Genomic DNA, 17,769 nt, shown 5'->3' with positions numbered 1-17,769 from the left:
CACCTGGTTATTTACAATTCTGGCTGTACAGATTTATACAAGATGGGTGAGGTGACTCAAAGAAGAACTCTGTGAAGCTTGGAAGCTTGTCTCTTCCACCACCAGAAGTTGGTCCTCATTCACCTTGTCTCTCTCATGTCCCGGGACCAACACAGCTACAACACTGCGAACAGATTTATACAGATGGACATACAGATCTTCAGATATTATCTGATGGCTTTTACCTCCTTTTATTTTTTTTTTATTTCTAATTTATTGTTTATCTTTAGATGGATGGATTTCTGCATCTCAGATGCATTCTAGCTGGCCAATAGGACATGCTGAGAATATGGTGACTACATGGTGCTTTGGATCGGAGCCAAACACCTTAAAATAAGGAGAGTTCTGTGTCAGAAGTTGTTTGTGGGATGCATAGAGCCATTCAGTGTTTTTGAGAACTGTTGTATAATTAGTTATTTTTATTTCTAATTTATTGTTTTCAGTGGAAGCCTCCTTTATATTTGTGCTTGTTTATTTTCACCCACTGAGCCAGCATTCTGTTTGGGAAGAGGGTTTCCCATCAGGAGGTGAAATGCTGTTGCTTTTCATAGCAGAGGAACACAAGAACATTGGAGGCAAATCGGAAATATTCACTGTGCATTTATTTTCATGAATTTTTAAATTATTTTTTCCAATTCTTTCACCACATCTTCATTATTTTCACCACAGTGATTTGTTGTTAAGCTGCAGTAAGACGTTTAAGGAAGGGGGTTTATATATCATTTTGCTAAAGTTGCGACATATTGTTGTTGTTTTTTTTAATGTTCTGAGGATGCTGATCTCCCTAATGGTGTTAATCCCAGGGAGCACAGGTACCGTACGTAAATAGAATTGGTGATCTGTAGAAATGCTGAAGAATGAATAAAAAAAATTCTGTGGAAAAATTGAATGAGTTGCCTTTTCATTGTTAAGAATTTTTCCAAGTCACTGCAAAGTGGCTCCTTTTACAAAAAATAAACATAAACTCTGCGGATGTTGTGTGTGCTTGGTGCACTGTGCGCTTTCCCTGCTGGTCAAGTGCCTAAAGCCCAGGGGCGTCAGTAACCTTCAGGAAGCGTCTACAGAAGGAAAGAAGCAGGTTCCCCAAACTGCTGCTCCTCCCCAACTGGTTGAAGGATGTGCGGTGTTAGATCTTTGTCCTCTCCCACTTTCTGATCGGCTTTCAAAGAGAGTGGGACGTCTGTCCATCTCCACTCTCAGTGCTGTTACTCTTTTGATTGAGCCTTTTAAAGTCTATTGTAGGGGGTTCTCAAACTGGGTTTTGTGACCCCCCTCGGGGGTTGCAAATTTGTTATATGGGGTGTCATGAGCTGTCCGCTTCCACGCCCAACCCCAACTTGGCTCCAGCATTTATAATTTATTTATAATTTATAATAGTGTTAAATATAAACAAAAGTTTTTCATTTCTAAGGGGAGTCACACTCAGAGGTTTGCTGTGTGAAAGGGGTCACCAATGCAAAAATTTGAGACCCAGTGGTCTATAGCTTACTGCCAGTCAGCCAGTGGAGATCTGCTCCACTTCCAACTGTGCAGTCAGGGATCACTGTGCATGTGTGCTACCACCTCCCTAACATCAACTCTAAGGGCCCAATCCTGCACCACTGAAGTTAGTGGGAATTTTAACATGGACTTCATGAGAACAGGAGTTGACCCAAAAAGTGTGGGAATGGGTCAGAGACATGGACTCCCACCCCTGGGCAGGAGGCAAGTAGTGGCATGTGCACAACATAGCCACCCCGAGGGGAAGTTGCCCTCTCAGTGCACCTGTAGCACTCTGCCGGTACAGATTCAAACTGGGTCCAGTGGCTGTAGTTGGAATTGAGTTAAGCCTAATGCCAGTGAAAAATATGACTTCTTATGTGGCACAGATCTTGTTTTAATTAAAAATTGAATTACTTCGTCGGTCAATTTCAGATTCACATATTAAATACGTCTATAGAGAAGAAAGGAAAAATGCCACACAAAGGCCAGGTAATTTTAACAAAGTTTAACCACAAATGTGTAAGAGCAAGCATATGCAGAAAGCTGTAACAGCCTGGATATCTCATCAGTAGTGTCACTGTTTGAAAGAATGAGAGACAAGTTCAAAACTGCCAACCAGACTTTCTTTGAAGCTTCCATCTAGTAAGGGGAAAATGTCTCTCACAGCTTGACATCTAGACTCCAAGAATGTCCACTAAAGCATAGTCTACATCTAAAACTTTGGTTGACCTAGCTATGTCGCTCAGGGGTGTGAAAAATTCATTGTTGGCTATCGCTTGATACCAGGATGATGTCTGCCAGAGGGGAAAAGGTCACTGATGAGATTTAAGATGGCTGAGGAGCCCAGTCCGTGCTCTATATATGATAGGTGGTTGCTTGGAGAAAACACAATGCTGGCCGGGATGCTGTACATTTTTCTTCCTCCTCTGCCATTTCTCAGCCTTTAGAGCAAGGTGATTCCCTTCAAAATGGGCTGAGGCTTCATGTATGATGTGATGCCATTGCAGTCTATTGGCAGCCAGCTCTTCCCAATTCATGGGGTCAGTGCCCCAAAATTCACACCCCTGAGTGATGTACTTGAGCCATCCTAAGCCTCAGTATAGATATCGCGAGGTTGACAGAAGACTTCTTCCATCAACCTAGCTACCACCACTTGGGGGTGGATTTACTACAGTGACAAAAACCCCTTCCATTGCTCTGTAGCAAGTGTATATGTCACAGCACTACAGGTGCATAGCTGCAGCACTGTAGTAGTGTAGACATAGCCTCGGAGGATAAGAAGGGCTAGGAAACTGAAATGATGTAATTGGCACCTCACCAACTTTTAATTACTGGGAAAGAAGTCCAAAGATAACATTTCAAAGAAACCTTTGTTTTAAAAGATGCTTTTATCAAGGTCAGTATGGTGAGGGAGATTTTAATGTAAACAGGAAAGGATTGGGGAAAGGTTAAGTGAGGAGGGGGAAAGCACAAGACTCCTCCAAAACTGGATAAAACCATAAAGTTTTTCTATCAAAAAGTGTAATTAGCACTTCTTTAAAAATTTGAGAAAATTGCTTAGGGGTCAAAGTGTGCATGTGTGTGTGTGTGTGTGCGTGCGTGTGCGTGCATGCGCAAAAGGGCTAGAATTCTACAGCAAGCCCCATTTATCATACCATTTAACTGAAGATGATTGGAAGTGAATTAAAACCAAATTAGAGCTCAAAAATAATTGTAATTTGGAAATCATCCAATGGAGATTTTTCTAGTGGGATCTCAGAGATCTGTTAAAAATATTTAGCAATGATCCGGAAGAAAAATGTTGCTGGTAAAATTTACAGATAACACAACAATTGGTGGAGTGGTAAATAATGATAAAGACAGGTCAGTCCTACAATACAATCTGGGTCATTTGGTAAGCTGAGCTCACTTGAACAAGATGCACTTTAATATAGCCAAATGCAAGATCTTACTTCTAGGAACAAAGAAAGTAGGTCACACTTACAGGATGGGAGACTGTATTTGGAAAGCAATGACTCTGAAAGAGACTTAGGGGTCATTGTGGGTAAGCCAACTGGATGTGAGCTGCCAGTGCCATGTGGTGGCTAAAAACTAATATGGGCCTTGTGTGAATAAGAAGGAATGGAAATAGGGAGGTGTTAGTCACTGTGTACCGCATTAGTAAGATCAATATTGGAATACCATGTCCAGTTCTGGATGTTGACAAATTGGAAGGGACTTAGAAAAGAGCTACAATAATAATTTGAGGTCTGGAAAATCTTTTGTTCAGTGAAAGACTAAAGAAGCTCATTTATTTAGTTTATGTAACAGGTGACCTGATGGTATATAACGTACCTACAGGGGGAGAAGATTTCTGATAGTTGAGGGTAGAGCTGGTTGAAGAACAGATTTTTTTGGTTTGCTGGCCGTTCCAAAAAATAAAAATAAAAATATTTTTGAGTCAACCCAAAACCAGATTTTTCAAAATTTTCAGTGAATTGAAAAGTAAAAAATTTTTTTAAAATATTTTGTTCAAACCAAAATGAATACTTTCATTTAATTTTTTTTTATGTTTTTAGATTAAAAAAATAAAATGTAAACAAAATTGCAAAATAAAAAGCTTTTCAAATAGACAAAAATGTTTTGTTTTGAAAATGTCTAAATGAAACATTTTTGGTTTTGTTAGAATTTTTATTTCACGGGCCGTTTGTAGGGTTTTCTTTAACTGAAATAATTCAGTGACATTGACACAAATTTGCAAAATGTTCTGATGTCATTAAATCTTTTATTTTTTGCCAAAAAAGTTTTGGTTCAAAAATGTCATCCAGCTCTAGTTAAAGGGCTCTTTAACCTCACAGACAAAGGCACAACAAAATCCAGTGGCTGGAGTCTGACGCTATAGAAATTCAGTTTGGAAATAACATGCACATTTTTAACAGTGAGGATAATTAATCAATGGAACAATTTATATATGTGGATTTTCCATCATTTGAAGTCAGTAGTGGATGTCTCTTTCTAAAAAATATGCTCTAGTTCAACCAGAAGTTATAGGGCTGATTAGGATTTACTGGGTAAAATTCTGTGCCGCTTATGGGTAGACTGGATGATTATAATGATGCCTTCTGGCCTTAAAATCTGTGAATATATGATATGTCAAGGATAATCTGTACCTCTGGGATTGAAGGTGTGTGTTGAGTATTTAATACTCATGTTCACAATCTGGGAGCCTGGTCAATTCCCTGCTGCTTTTAGATGTTGCAATAATGGCCTAAAGGATATCCCCCGCCCCCATCTGTTTCTGAGTAGAAGGTTGTGATTGTTTGTTACGGATATACACTTCACTATGATCATCCATGCCTGAGTGTCGCCTCTAGATTACTATTCACAGGTTTATTCCTTGAATTTATCTAGAATTTGAAGCTGGTGCAGAATTTGTCAGCTCACTTATTAAGTTGTGTATCTCACCCTGAGTCATTGTCCATGATCAGCACTAGCTGCCTCTTGCCTCCTGAGTGGATTTTAAGGTGTTGGTTTTGATCTACAAAGCCCTAAATGATTTACTTGAGAGACCACTTTTCTCTCTGAACAGTAGTTGCAATCTCTGAAGATAGTCAAGCTGGAGTTCCCTTGGTTTAATAAAAACAATGAGAAGTCCAGTGGCACCTTAAAGACTAACAGATTTATTTGATCATAAGCTTTTGAGGGTAAAAAGCTTAGTGGGCTTTTTACCCACGAAAGCTTATGACCAAATATTGTAAATCTGTTAGTCTTTAAAGTGCCACCGGACTCCCCGTTGTTTTTGTGGATACAGACTTAACACAGCTACCCCTCTGATACTTGGTTTAATAGAGAGGATGCTGCTGGGTATTCTTCACGAAGGTCTCCAGCTTTAAAAATCTCTACAACTCTGGTCCCTCATGGCTGGAATCGGTAGGGTATGTTGCAAAGGTCATCTGTTTGCTTTTGAGGAAGATCTAGAATTCTCAGGAGAATAGCAAGGGGGATTTTTTGTTTATTTTCTATGCTTGGTCATTGTTGGTTGGGTGAGTAAGAGATTAAGCATAATTGCTAGAGTTGCATTTCATAAGAATTGTACTTCAAAACATTTGTCAAGGAGCCTAGAGCCAGTGGTATCTATTCTTATCAGAACTGAAATAAATAGAACTGAGAATAAATACCAGCTCAGTATAAGCATTTTGAAGTATAATCACATAACATCTAACATGAACATTTTTATACATGAATGTACTGCTGCCATTTGCTTTCCTTTTTAATGAGACTCACAATATGCTTAGTCAATGTGATTGTTTTCTGAGTTGAAGGGTCAATATTTGAAGAAAGTAATGCGAAACAAGGTATTTACTTTTGATAACTGCATTATAAAGGACAGTTTAAACATTTAATGTTTAATGTACCATGTAGAAAAGATTAAAGATGTAGTAATTCAGTTGAATAAGAATGCCTTCAGTTTCAGGGCATAATTCCAGTGACTTCAGATAGCAAGCCCAAAGGCGTTAAAAATAATGGAACTGTGCACTAATTTGTAAGCAACAATAGAAGGGATCTGAGTAGAAGAAAGGTTGCTGTCTGCTAGTGTTTTTGCTTTGTTTTAGTGATACGATTCTTTTATCTAATGATGAACTAGGTGAATTCCAAAGTGTTGTTTATGTAAGACATCCACGTTCAAAAATACATAAAAAGTTGTTGCAGTAAAATGAAAATGAATTTAAAGTGTTAAATTTGTTCGTAGAGTTTTTTGCATTCTTTTAAATATTATGGGCCAGATCCTTAATTTGTGCAAATCTGTGAAGATAGTGGAGCAACATCGATTTACACCATCTGAAGATCTAGCCTTCCTGGGGAAAAAAAACAAAAACAAACTCAGATAGTGTTACTGTGTCATGAAAAATAATGATTGAAAATTGTTTGGGCCACATTCAATGTTAGTGAAAGCAGAGGGCAACTCCATTGACACTAGTGGAGTTAACTTTGACTATACCATGGCCTTTTGGTCTTGATTTTCATATTGCCATTCCTGAAAGCAAAATGTTGTAGATGTAGATACATTACATAACACTATTAAAACATTGCAATGAGTCATTGAAATATGCTGTTTTTTATCCTACCTTTCTGTCTTTCTCTTAGGAATTATGTCCGATCGCCAGTTTGGAAATCAGTTTATGTGCAGTGTGGTTGCATCTCATGTGAGTCATCTACCAACGACAAATCTCAGTTTCGTTTGGATTGCTCCACCTGCAGGAACAGGCTGTGTGAATTTCATGTAAGTTTGTGGAACAATTATCAAAAACAATAAGGTTGTTTTATTGTTGAAAGGCTAAATATATACAATAAATACTAGTTCAGTATAAACATTTTGAAGTATGATCACATAAATCTCCCATGAAATTATTTTACATGAATATACTGTGCTGACATTTTCTTTCTTATTAATCAGAATAACAATATGTTTCGTCAGTGTGACTGTTGTTTGCAAATAGTTAAACTGTCCAAACTGTCTGCACTATAAACTTGCAAATATAAGGATTATGGGCTCAGTTCTGCAAAGTGTTGAATTCAACAGGAATTAAGAGCACTCAGCATCTTGGAGTTGACCAGCACCTGGCAGAATCAGGCCCTTATACTTTAAGGACTGAAAGAATTAGGTAAACATTTTTTCACTTCACTTCTCGATGCCTTTTCCCATTTACACAGGGTTGGAGGTACCCACTATTCTTCACCATTCTTTCCAGTACATAACGGCTTCATAGGTCTTGGGTTTCGGTCCTTTTCTCTTCTAACTTCTCTTGACAGAGTCTTTCCATCATATCCTCAGTCTTCCAGATCCTTTCTTCTTGTTGTCTTCTCCCCATGCTTTCTTTGCTTGTCATTCTTTACCCATTCATATCACATATGCAGCCCACCTCAAATGTCCACTGTCCAGTCTATCTATCTCTGAGAGTCCCAAGTCCATCGTCTCTCTAATTTTTTCCATGCACACTCTGTCTACGCTCCGCTTTCCTGCCTTTCTCCTCAGTATATTATGCCTGGGAGAATTCTGTGCCACTGCGCACACACAGAATTCATTTTTTTCAAGAGAAAATACATTCTGCCTACGAAGTGCTGAAATTCTGCCTTTTGCCCACCAGAAGCTGCTATGGCATCAGAGCAGCCAGCAGCATGAATGCAGCTGGCTGTTCTGGCATCACAGCAGCTTCTGGTAGGCAAACGGTGGAACTGCAGCATTTCTGGGGCCGAATGTATTTCCTGTGGAGAAAAAAAAATTCTGGGCATGTGCAGGTGCAGAATTCTCCCAGGAGTTGAAGTTCATCACAGCACCATGTCCACAGACCCAGGTTAAGACAGTCACAGTGGAGCACATGGGGCTGCTGGTTGGGAAACCAGGAGATGCAAAATCTGTGTGGAAGGATGTTCCCTGCCGGATTTTTTCACTGTTTATGCTCACATGCAGGTTTCCTGTTGTTTCCTCCCTTCCCCTTTCTGCTTGATGACTCAGTTTACTGCTTAAATACAAATTAATGCAAACACACACTCCTTTGTTAAGGACAGGCCTGTTTGGCCAGTTTGGTGCTACATGAGTTTTGAACATACACTTTTAACATCATATGGGGGAAGTTTATAACTTCACACATAATGTTGCTATGTAAATTTCACCATGATAAGATTGACCAGCTAGTTATGAGTTTTCAAATGATACCTCACAAGGCATACATTCTACAAAGATGAGTACAATAGTGTGTATAGTGCAAATAAAAGGATGAATTCTGTCACAAGCAGATCATCAACATACATCAGTTTTCTCTGTCTCCACAGGCTCAGTTATCTTACTAATTAACGGCATAGGTAAGATGAAGAGAAGTGGACTCAGCACACTGCCTTGTCTCAATCTCACTGTCACCTCAAAACTCTTCGAAATTCCATCTTAGCTCTTGACCCTCAATACAGCTCCTCTGTCATCTCCATTTCTTGCAGTTCCCCTCCCTCCCATTTCAGTACCCCAGACACCAGCTCATCTAGAACCAAGTCATGCTTTCTCAAGAGCAGTTATGTGTGGTGTAGTTGTAGCCACGTCAGCCCGTGGATATTAGCGAGACAAGGTGGGTGAGGTAATATCTTTTATTGGGCGAACTTTTGTTGGTGAGAGACAAGCTTTTGTGCCATATAGAGCTCTTCTTCAGATCTTGGAGAGATACTCCCAGCATTACAGCAAAATGCAAGGTGGAACAGATTGTTTAGCATAAGTAGTTAGCACATATTATAAGGGGACCATTCAAGGTAGAGTGGTCCGTTAATAACTCTATGGTCAAAGCACAAAAAGAGGGGGTTAGTGGGTTATAGATTGTTGTAATAAGCCATAAATCCAGTGTCTCTGTTCAGGCCATGATTTTTAGTGTCTAGCAAAGTAATGAATTTAAGCTGCCAAGCTCATCTTTTGAAAGTGTGCAGGTTTCCTTTCAGGAAGAGGACTGATAGGTCAGATACAGAGTGATCGCTTTGTGCAAAGTGTTCACCCCTGGGTGATAGGGTGATATGCTCTCCATTTATCATTCTTTCAAGCTTCTATCTTACTGCAAATATTGCATGTATGGTACCCTTCCCTTCTTAAAGCCATGTTGTCCTTTCATATATTTTCCTCCACCTTGCACCTTAACCCTTACCTCCAAAACTCTCTCAAGACCTTTAAGAGGCTGATTTAGCAGGATGATGCCCTGATAGATGCTATGATTCTTTGTACAACCCTTAACCTTTCAAAGAGGGACAATCAGTTCTGTTCTCCAATCATCTGGTATTGTGACAATCCCAGGAAATGCATAATGGTCTGTGAAGCCACTTTATTCCAATATTTCTAACTGCCCTGGTCATATCAGCAGTTATCTCATCTTCACCAACTGCTTTACCATTCTTCATCTTATTAAGTGCTTTTTCTACCTCCTATACAGAGATCAATACCATTTGAGGCTTCTCCGTAATTGTCGGTGATGCTTGCACTCACAACTCTCTCTTCTTATTTAACAGTCTTTGGAAATAGTTTTTCTAAACCTCTACCATCTGTGGCAAAGTACCTGCTTCTCCTCAGCAGGCTCAGTCCTTTTTAGCCTTGGAGACACAGGCTTGGGCAAAGCAAAATCCTTCCAGGTCACACAGGGTCTGGCTGATCCCTCTCTCAGTCAGTCCCTTGTGCTGGGTTTCTCCCCTTCTGGGGACAGAGTGCAGCCTTCCTTGCTGGAAGGGTTCAGAGCTTTGCTGCACCTAACGTGTTGGCAGCTTCTCTGCTTCTCTCACTCTCTCCCCCTGCTTCCATGCCAGGCAGGGTTTAAAAAGGTCTCCAGCAGTTGGGGCCAGCTGAACCTAATTAGTTCCCTGGTAACCCCTGTTCCAGCTGAACCGTATTTCCCCATGGCTATCTCTCCTCAGTGGATAGGGGGAGGCTTTTTAACCCCCCTGGGGCTAATTACTACCCCTCCCTTTGTAGCCATTTGTCCTGGGTTTGCCACACATCTTTTTAGGTTTCAGAGTGGTAGCTGTGTTAGTCTGTATCGGCAAAAAGAACGAGTACTCGTGGCACCTTAGAAACTAACAAATTTATTTGGGCATAAGCTTTCATGGGCTAAAACCCACTTCATCAGATGCATGCAGTGGAAAATACAGTAGGAAGATATATATACTAAGGCCTGGTCTACACTACACGTTTAAACTGAATTTAGCAGCGTTAAACTGATTTAAGCCTGCACCCGTCCACACAACGAGGCCCTTTATATCGATATAAAGGGCTCTTTAAACCGATTTCTGTACTCCTCCCCGATGAGAGGAGTAGCGCTGAAATCAGTATTGCCATATCGGATTAGGGTTAGTGTGGCCGCAAATCGACGGTATTGGCCTCCGGGTGGTATCCCACAGTGCACCATTGTGACCGCTCTGGAAAGCAATCAGAACTCGGATGCACTGGCCAGGTAGACAGGAAAAGCCCCGCGAACAGTGCTGTGTGACATGCGTAACGGAAAGCCAAAGAATCAAATGGATGCTCATGGAGGGAGGGAGGGGGTACTGAGGACTCCAGCAATCCCACAGTCCCCGCAGTCTCCAAAAAGCATTTGCATTCTTGGCTGAGCTCCCAATCCATGGAAAAAGGGCGCGAAATGATTGTCTGCCGTTGCTTTCACAGAGGAAGGATTGAGTGACGACATTTACCCAGAATCACCCGCGACACTGTTTTTGCATTGGGATCTCAACCCAGAATTCTAATGGGCGGGGGAGACTGCGGGAACTATGGGATAGCTACGGGATAGCTACCCACAGTGCAACGCTCTGTAAATCGACGCTAGCCTCGGTACATGGACGCACACCGCCGAATTAATGTGCTTAGTGTAGCCGCATGCATTCGACTTTATACAATCTGTTTTACAAAACCGGTTTATGTAAAATTGGAATAATCCCGTAGTGTAGACATACCCATAGAGAACATGAAAAAATGGGTGTTGCCATACCAACTCTAATGAGACTAGTAAATTAAGGTGGGGTATTATCAGTAGGAGAAAATCAAATGGGCCATCCTGATTATCACCACAAAAGCTTTTTTTCTCCTGCTGATAATGGCCCACCTTAATTGACTAGTCTCATTAGAGTTGGTATGGCAACACCCATTTTTTCATGTTCTCTATGTATCTATATCTTCCTAGTGTATTTTCCACTGCATGCATTCGATGAAGTGCGTTTTAGCCTACAAAAGTTTATGCCCAAATAAATTTGTTCATCTTTTTAAGGTTCATCACCACACAGTTCCCATCTTCCAGACCTAAACATTTCTCCATATCTTGTGACAAAGATATGTGTGACAAGCGTAACGGAAAGCCAAAGAATACATATCTTATATTTTGTTCTGTTTTTTTGTCTACCCAAAAACCAATATCCTGTCATCTTTCTCCAGCTAACATTTTCCAGTGAAACAAAAATGGGGTGGGGTTCAATTTGTAGGTTCATCCAGGTTTTTGAAAGCCTGGCATTTGAGTACGAACTGATTCTTCTAGCCATCGATCATATTGTGGATTTAAATGATCAACTGATAATTAGTTATCCAGTGACTGTGTATATCACTTCATAATTCCACTCACTTTGTGTCCATTCTTAATCCTAGGTATTTAGTAAATGACAGCTCAATTTTGATATTGTCCAGATTCCAAGTCTTGACATAAAACAGAATAAACCTATCATACTGAGATATCAGAAAATCTTAATAGCCAGCAACTTTATATTTTTTTCTTTTGGGTAATCCAGTTTGTTTACTACATGCAAAAATCCAGCTTATTAATTCTCCAACTGATTCTCTCCGGTAATTTTGTTTTAAAAGCCTGAATCATCATTAGGTTATATTGTGCCATATTAAGTGCTGTCAGAGTTGCAAAGCATAACATATCCTCGTATTCTAGCAATGTAATATAATTTTTGTATGTCACCTAAAAAAAATTAGAAAAAGCAATTTCCATTCATCCAGCCTAAAGTTTTGATAAATTAGGTCTTTGAAGGGAAACACACCTACAGTAGGGTTGGAAATGGAAATATTTCAGGCCTGACTCATTCATAAATCAAATTAAAGCCAGACTGTGCCATAATTATGTAGGTAAACAATTCAAACAGTTTGAGGTTTCTAAGGCTTTCTACATAAATGTCTGTTGTCACTCAGAATAGTGGCATCTGTTATGTTAGTCAAAATGAATTGTGCTGTCTGTGTTTTAGATGAGGATTTTTTTCCTTTCCACCACCACTGACAAGTTGTCGATATCAAAGTTCCACATACTCTTACTGAAATCTTAAGTTGTTCTTATATTTAAAAACGTGGGTGGGTTGGTTGGTTGGGAACATAAGTGCAGGTGGGTAATGTAATGACTACTGATAGGCGGCTTTTTTAATTTTAGTCTTTAATACTATTCTGTACTAACAGTGTGGCATTCTTTCTATTCTTAGGACACAGTGATCATAGATTGGATGTTAATATATCACAAACTGCAGTGACTATCCTATTTTTTTAACCTCAAATAGTAAACTGGAATCAGAAAGTAGTTAAGATTAATGATGGTGGCCTTTTCGGAGTATATACATGCCTCCTTATTTTCATGATTCAACCAGAGATGTTTCCTATAGCACATAGCATTGCACAGCAGCTGTGCATAGTGACTCAAAGGAAATTTACTTTTACATCATCGCAAGTTATTATTATTATTTATTATTTGTATTACCATAGCTCTTAGGAGCCCTAGTCATGGATGTGGACCCCATTGTGCTAAGTGCTGTACAAACAGAACAAAGAGACCGTCCCTGCCTCAAAGAGTTTATAATCTAAATAAACAAGACAGATGCAGGGTGGGGGAAGGGATTGAACACACAGACAAAGATAACAAATGTCATCTTAATGCCACAGTTTTTGTTTATTTTTACTTTCTTTGTTTGGGTTTAGTTAGCAGGGGATCGACTAAATGGAAAGAATAATGAAGGGAAGAGGATGAGTGGGACAGGTGCGGAATGAAGCTGAGGTGAAGAGACTGTGGAAGAAAGGGAGGAGTAGGGGAGGGTTGAAGCAGGCAGCTAATCAGCACAGGGCAGAGAAGGTCCTGTCAAAACTTCAGAAAGATATCCAAGAACCAAAGATCCCAGCTTTGGGTGCTTCTGTCCTAGTGGCTGGAGATGCTGGCTGGCTCATCTTTGCAGTTTATGCCCAAGCCCATGTGGCAGGGCAGGGGAGGAGGGAGGCACTGCCTGGGTCCTGGTGCCCCCAGAGTAAGGTTCTGGGTCCAGCAGGGTGCTAGTGGGAGAGGTGCCTTGACTGGGCCCCATTTTCCTCACTTTTCCTTATTGCAGCAGTCCCTGCTTTGGTTGCTTCTCCCCAACTGGCTAAAGATTCTGGCTACCATTGACAAAATATTGTCAGTGCAGTTTTTTGCATTTGTTTAATTTCCATATTCTGAAAAGTTAACTTAATAAAAGACTTCATAACTAATATAACTTTCATAATAGCTGCAGTATTTTTATTGGCCTCACACACATTCTGCAGGGTCTGTAACAAACACAAAGCAAAAAGTAGTAAGTGGGACATATTGTTGCTGCTGTGTCTAGCTTTACTGGAGTACTGTACCACAAAATAATAACTCCTAAAGAATGGCATTATTTTACTGCTAGTTGCTACCCTGAAAGATATAGTAACACAAAATTATTCATTTTTCCTATTTCTCCTCCTCTCTCTTTAAAAAAAATTAAAAGATCAGGGTTGCAGAAATAAGAACTGAAAATGTTACATCAAATTTTATGACACTCTTGACCAAATAAATAGATGCCAATATTTACTCAGTTGCAGAAAAGAGTATAAACTCAAATGGCCACATTCAGACAGACATAAGTGAATATGCAACTCTACTGAAATCAATGGATTGCACCCACTTACACCATATCGGATTTGAAACTAGCGGTGTGAATAGTGGATTTTTTGGTTTACTGGCAATTCCAAAGATAAACATAAAAATATTTGGGTCAAAATTTTAAGTGAAACAAAAAGTAAAGCAACATCGTGTTTGATCAGAAAAAAAACATTTCACTTCAATTTCCAGCATTTTTTAAAATGAAAAAAAGTAAAAAAAAAAAAAAATAAAGGAAACTTCAAAACAAAAAGCTGTTTTGAATTGAAAAATTAAAATCTTTCTTTTTGAAAATTTCAAAATGAATATTTTTATTCTGAATTTTGTTCCTCCCCCAACTGAAATAATTTGGCAAATAGAAAGAAATTGTCAAAATATTTCATTGTCACCGAATCTGCACTTTTCTGTCATAAAAACAGTTTTGGTCCAAAAATTTACATTTGGAGAGAGATAAGTGGAGGTGGAAAGTTCTATTTTCCAATTCAAAACAACCTGTTGTTTTGAAGGTTCCTTTGTATAATGATTCCTCCTCCCAGATAACTGAAAGTATAGAAACTGTTAATCCAGCTCTAGTCCATACTTTGAGTTAGCTGGGAGGAGGAGTCATTATACAAAGAAATCCAGAGCAGGATATGAAGACGTTTTTCCTTCTTTCTACCCCTATTTTATTTCCTTTTCTTCTCAGATGTTTGTTTCTCTTTTAAAGGATTGCTCATGAAATAATTGTTGGTCCTACCCAAGTCTGGGATTTTCAGGTCATTTATAGGAGTGGCGACTTTCCAAAAGATGTTTTTGCTAGCATTTTGCATTGAATTCCCTTATTCCTAAACCAATATTTTGTATAATTTTCACTTTCAAAGACAGTTGGAGGACAGGTCTATGAAAAATTAAAAGTTACTATAAGTTTTCAAAAGCCCTCAGTGCTGGCACAGTTAGGCCATCAATGATCACTATGGAAATCCTACCTTTAATTGTTTATATAAACAGTTAATGTATACACTAGGGAAGGTACCTGTCCAAGGAAAATGTAAGCAATTTATGTTTCTGAATCATCATCAAACATCCATAGTCTACTGAGTACCACAGCACCAGCCAGAGTGACCACAATGACCTACATCGTGTAGTGAAGTTCCCGGATCTGGCTCAACCCTGTAAATCCACAAATCTTTGGGTCAGCCCTATGGGCAGCAACATATAGGAACAGTGCATGCACCCCTTTACCTATTGATGGAGAGCTTTCAGAGCATGATGTATTGGGGCATTTTTGTCCATCCTTGTGACTTGGCTGAAGAGCTTACAATGCTGCTTTTTTAATATAATGAGCGATTGAAGGAAGGCCAGATCTCTGCAAGATTATTACATTTCTCGCAAAGTCAAACCACTGTATGCTCAGGATTTGGTGTTGACCACACATATGGAATGTCTCTAACCACTCCAAGTCTGCTTGTAAAAGGGTCCTGGTTTTTGACCAGTATAGTGATAGAGATAGTATATAGGTTTGATAGATCTGGAACTTTGTCTCAGCATGAAGACATTTGTGCATCCTTAAATGAGACATAGACTTCATGGAAGTGGTGGTAAGATCTATTTGTCAAAGAAAGTCCCGTTTGCTGCAACCATTTGAGCTGTGCTTGGGTTCTGGTGGCCCAACTCTGACGTTCTGGACCTTGATCGTCTGCCATGAGATGTTCAATCCCATAGTGTGGGCAATGTCTTATAGACCTTGGGAGATGCAGATGAAATTCTCTGACTTCTCCACAGGCAAGGTAGTATCACTGGCATAGTCCTGGTTGGTGAACACTTCTTGACCAACCTTGATTCCAAGGTGTGAAGCAACAAATCCTAATATCCAGTCAATAGCTCAGCAGAATAGTGCCAGGGCAAGAATACAACTCTGCTGCACATGTGAGGCTGTGCAGAAATGTGGCAAAAGCTGTGATCCAACACACACTCTCACACCAATACAGGTATGAAGATTATGCACCATGCCACTGCTGAAACAATCGGCTTTGGATGGTCTCTCAAGAAACCTGGGCCTTCTGAAGAGTTCTTGCTATATTAGCAAAAAAGGCAGAAGCACACAAACAGGGAGTTGTCCAAGAACATAAACAGCTGAAAGGCATATTCCAGGCCACGGCAGAATGTGACCATGAGATCTACATCAACTAACTGGCTGACAAAGCCTAAAGTACAACAACCTGCATCCTGCCTGAACCATCACATACTTGCCTGGTAGCCATAAACAGCCTTCTAACATCCCCATCACAAAACCAGACATCTCTCTTTGCTCATTGATAGACGAGGTCCTGGACTGATAGGAAACACATTATGAAAGCTCACTGAACTACACACCTGCTGACAACTGTCCAGAGCTACATGAACCACATGGCTGCAGACCCAGGTACAAGCACTGATCCTCTGTCACTTGAGGAATATGCAAGGCCATCTAAAAGTTATGAAATGGACATGCTGCTGAACCTGATAGTATTTCACCTCAGCTGCTCAAAGGTGTCTTGGAACCAGTGAACAACTGCCTGCATCAACTTAAAAGTGTGGGTTTCAGGCAAAGTACCAGCATCATATGTCCATGTACAAGGGCAACTACAGGCTGATCTCATTGCTCTTCATCACTGTTCTGCTTGGTAGGATGTAGCTGCTCCTTAACAGACATCTTGACAAAATTAACTTTTAAACAACATGTCACCATCTTTAACTGCTAATCTAGTTTAAAAATTAGTGTGACTTTAATACATATGAAATGAGCCAGAATGAGTACCCAGGAGACTGTTTATCAACAGAACAGGAACAGCACAGACAGCAGTAATGCAAGTCTCTCCATGCTGTTGCCAGTATGTCTGTCTCAATTCAGCCTCTATAGCCATTCAGTCCTTGACCTCTGTTGAGACTGATAACAAAGTTGCTAATTAGTGCCAGTTATGGGGGTGGATTTTTTTTGTAATGTTGATACTTCTGCCCTGAGAACTTGACAGAAACCACCAAACCAATCTTTCACAGGCCACCTAATAGCTATCCTATAGTAACAACACTACTGACCTGAGGTGGAGTTCACCAGACACATATGTGTAGGAAAACAAAAAACACAATGAATTCAAGTTAGTAGCATCCACGCTTAGATTAATGACATGATTTAAAATATTCTAATGTATTTATTTAGAAACAGTTTAAAAGACTTCAGGAGTGGAATATAGAATTAAATAATCTCCAGTTTAAGATTGAATTTCAAGTCATCATTATGTTCTGAATTTGGTCATTCTATTAATCCTACACTCTCTATTATTCATTGGAGCATGGTCTCTCATTTACACTGCCTAGCTGCACCGAAAGGTCATCCTTTCAATTTAGGACTAATATTGTATCTCTTTGTAGCTCTTAATCATCTCCATCTCTTACAGTAACCATCATCCCTTAACCCCAGCCAGGCAGATATATGAGGAGTATCTTAATGACTGATATGCTTAAATGCCAAGGACTGGGGAATGGGAATACAAGATCATATCTGAATGTTAGGGACAGATCCACCTCTTACTTAAACTCATGTTAATCAGAAGTAACTTGATTGAAGTCACTGGAGTTATACTATTGTAAAATCAGTGAGAGGAGAACCCAGGCCCTTATAGTGAAATCTTGTCCCTATTGAAGTCCATGGCAAAACTCCCATGGACTTTAGTAGCACCAGGATTTCACCCTTGGTCTCTCTGTGCTCTGTTAGAGCTCAATCCTAAAAGGGACTGAGCATACTCAGCTCTTACTGAGGTCAATGCAAGATTAAGTTTCTTCTCTTCTTTTCTCAGCCCAGTTCTGTTTATAATTGTATGTAGTCTGATTATTC

At 39.7% G+C, this 17,769-nt stretch overlaps 1 protein-coding gene across 1 annotated transcript in view; it reads left to right on the top strand.

The window, feature by feature from the left end:
* RELN (reelin) overlaps positions 1-17,769 on the top strand; it is a 473,567-nt gene that overhangs the window by 111,076 nt on the left and 344,722 nt on the right. The window contains exon 3 of the mRNA XM_045031243.1: positions 6,646-6,781. Within this exon, the coding sequence (XP_044887178.1) occupies positions 6,646-6,781 (136 nt within the window). The remainder of the gene's footprint in view (positions 1-6,645; positions 6,782-17,769) is intronic.

Source organism: Mauremys mutica, chromosome 1 (assembly GCF_020497125.1).
Source record: "Mauremys mutica isolate MM-2020 ecotype Southern chromosome 1, ASM2049712v1, whole genome shotgun sequence".
NCBI classification, from domain to species: domain Eukaryota; kingdom Metazoa; phylum Chordata; order Testudines; family Geoemydidae; genus Mauremys; species Mauremys mutica.
The sequence above is the reverse complement of the archived record's forward strand: the minus strand, read 5'-3'. Positions and strand labels throughout refer to the sequence as shown.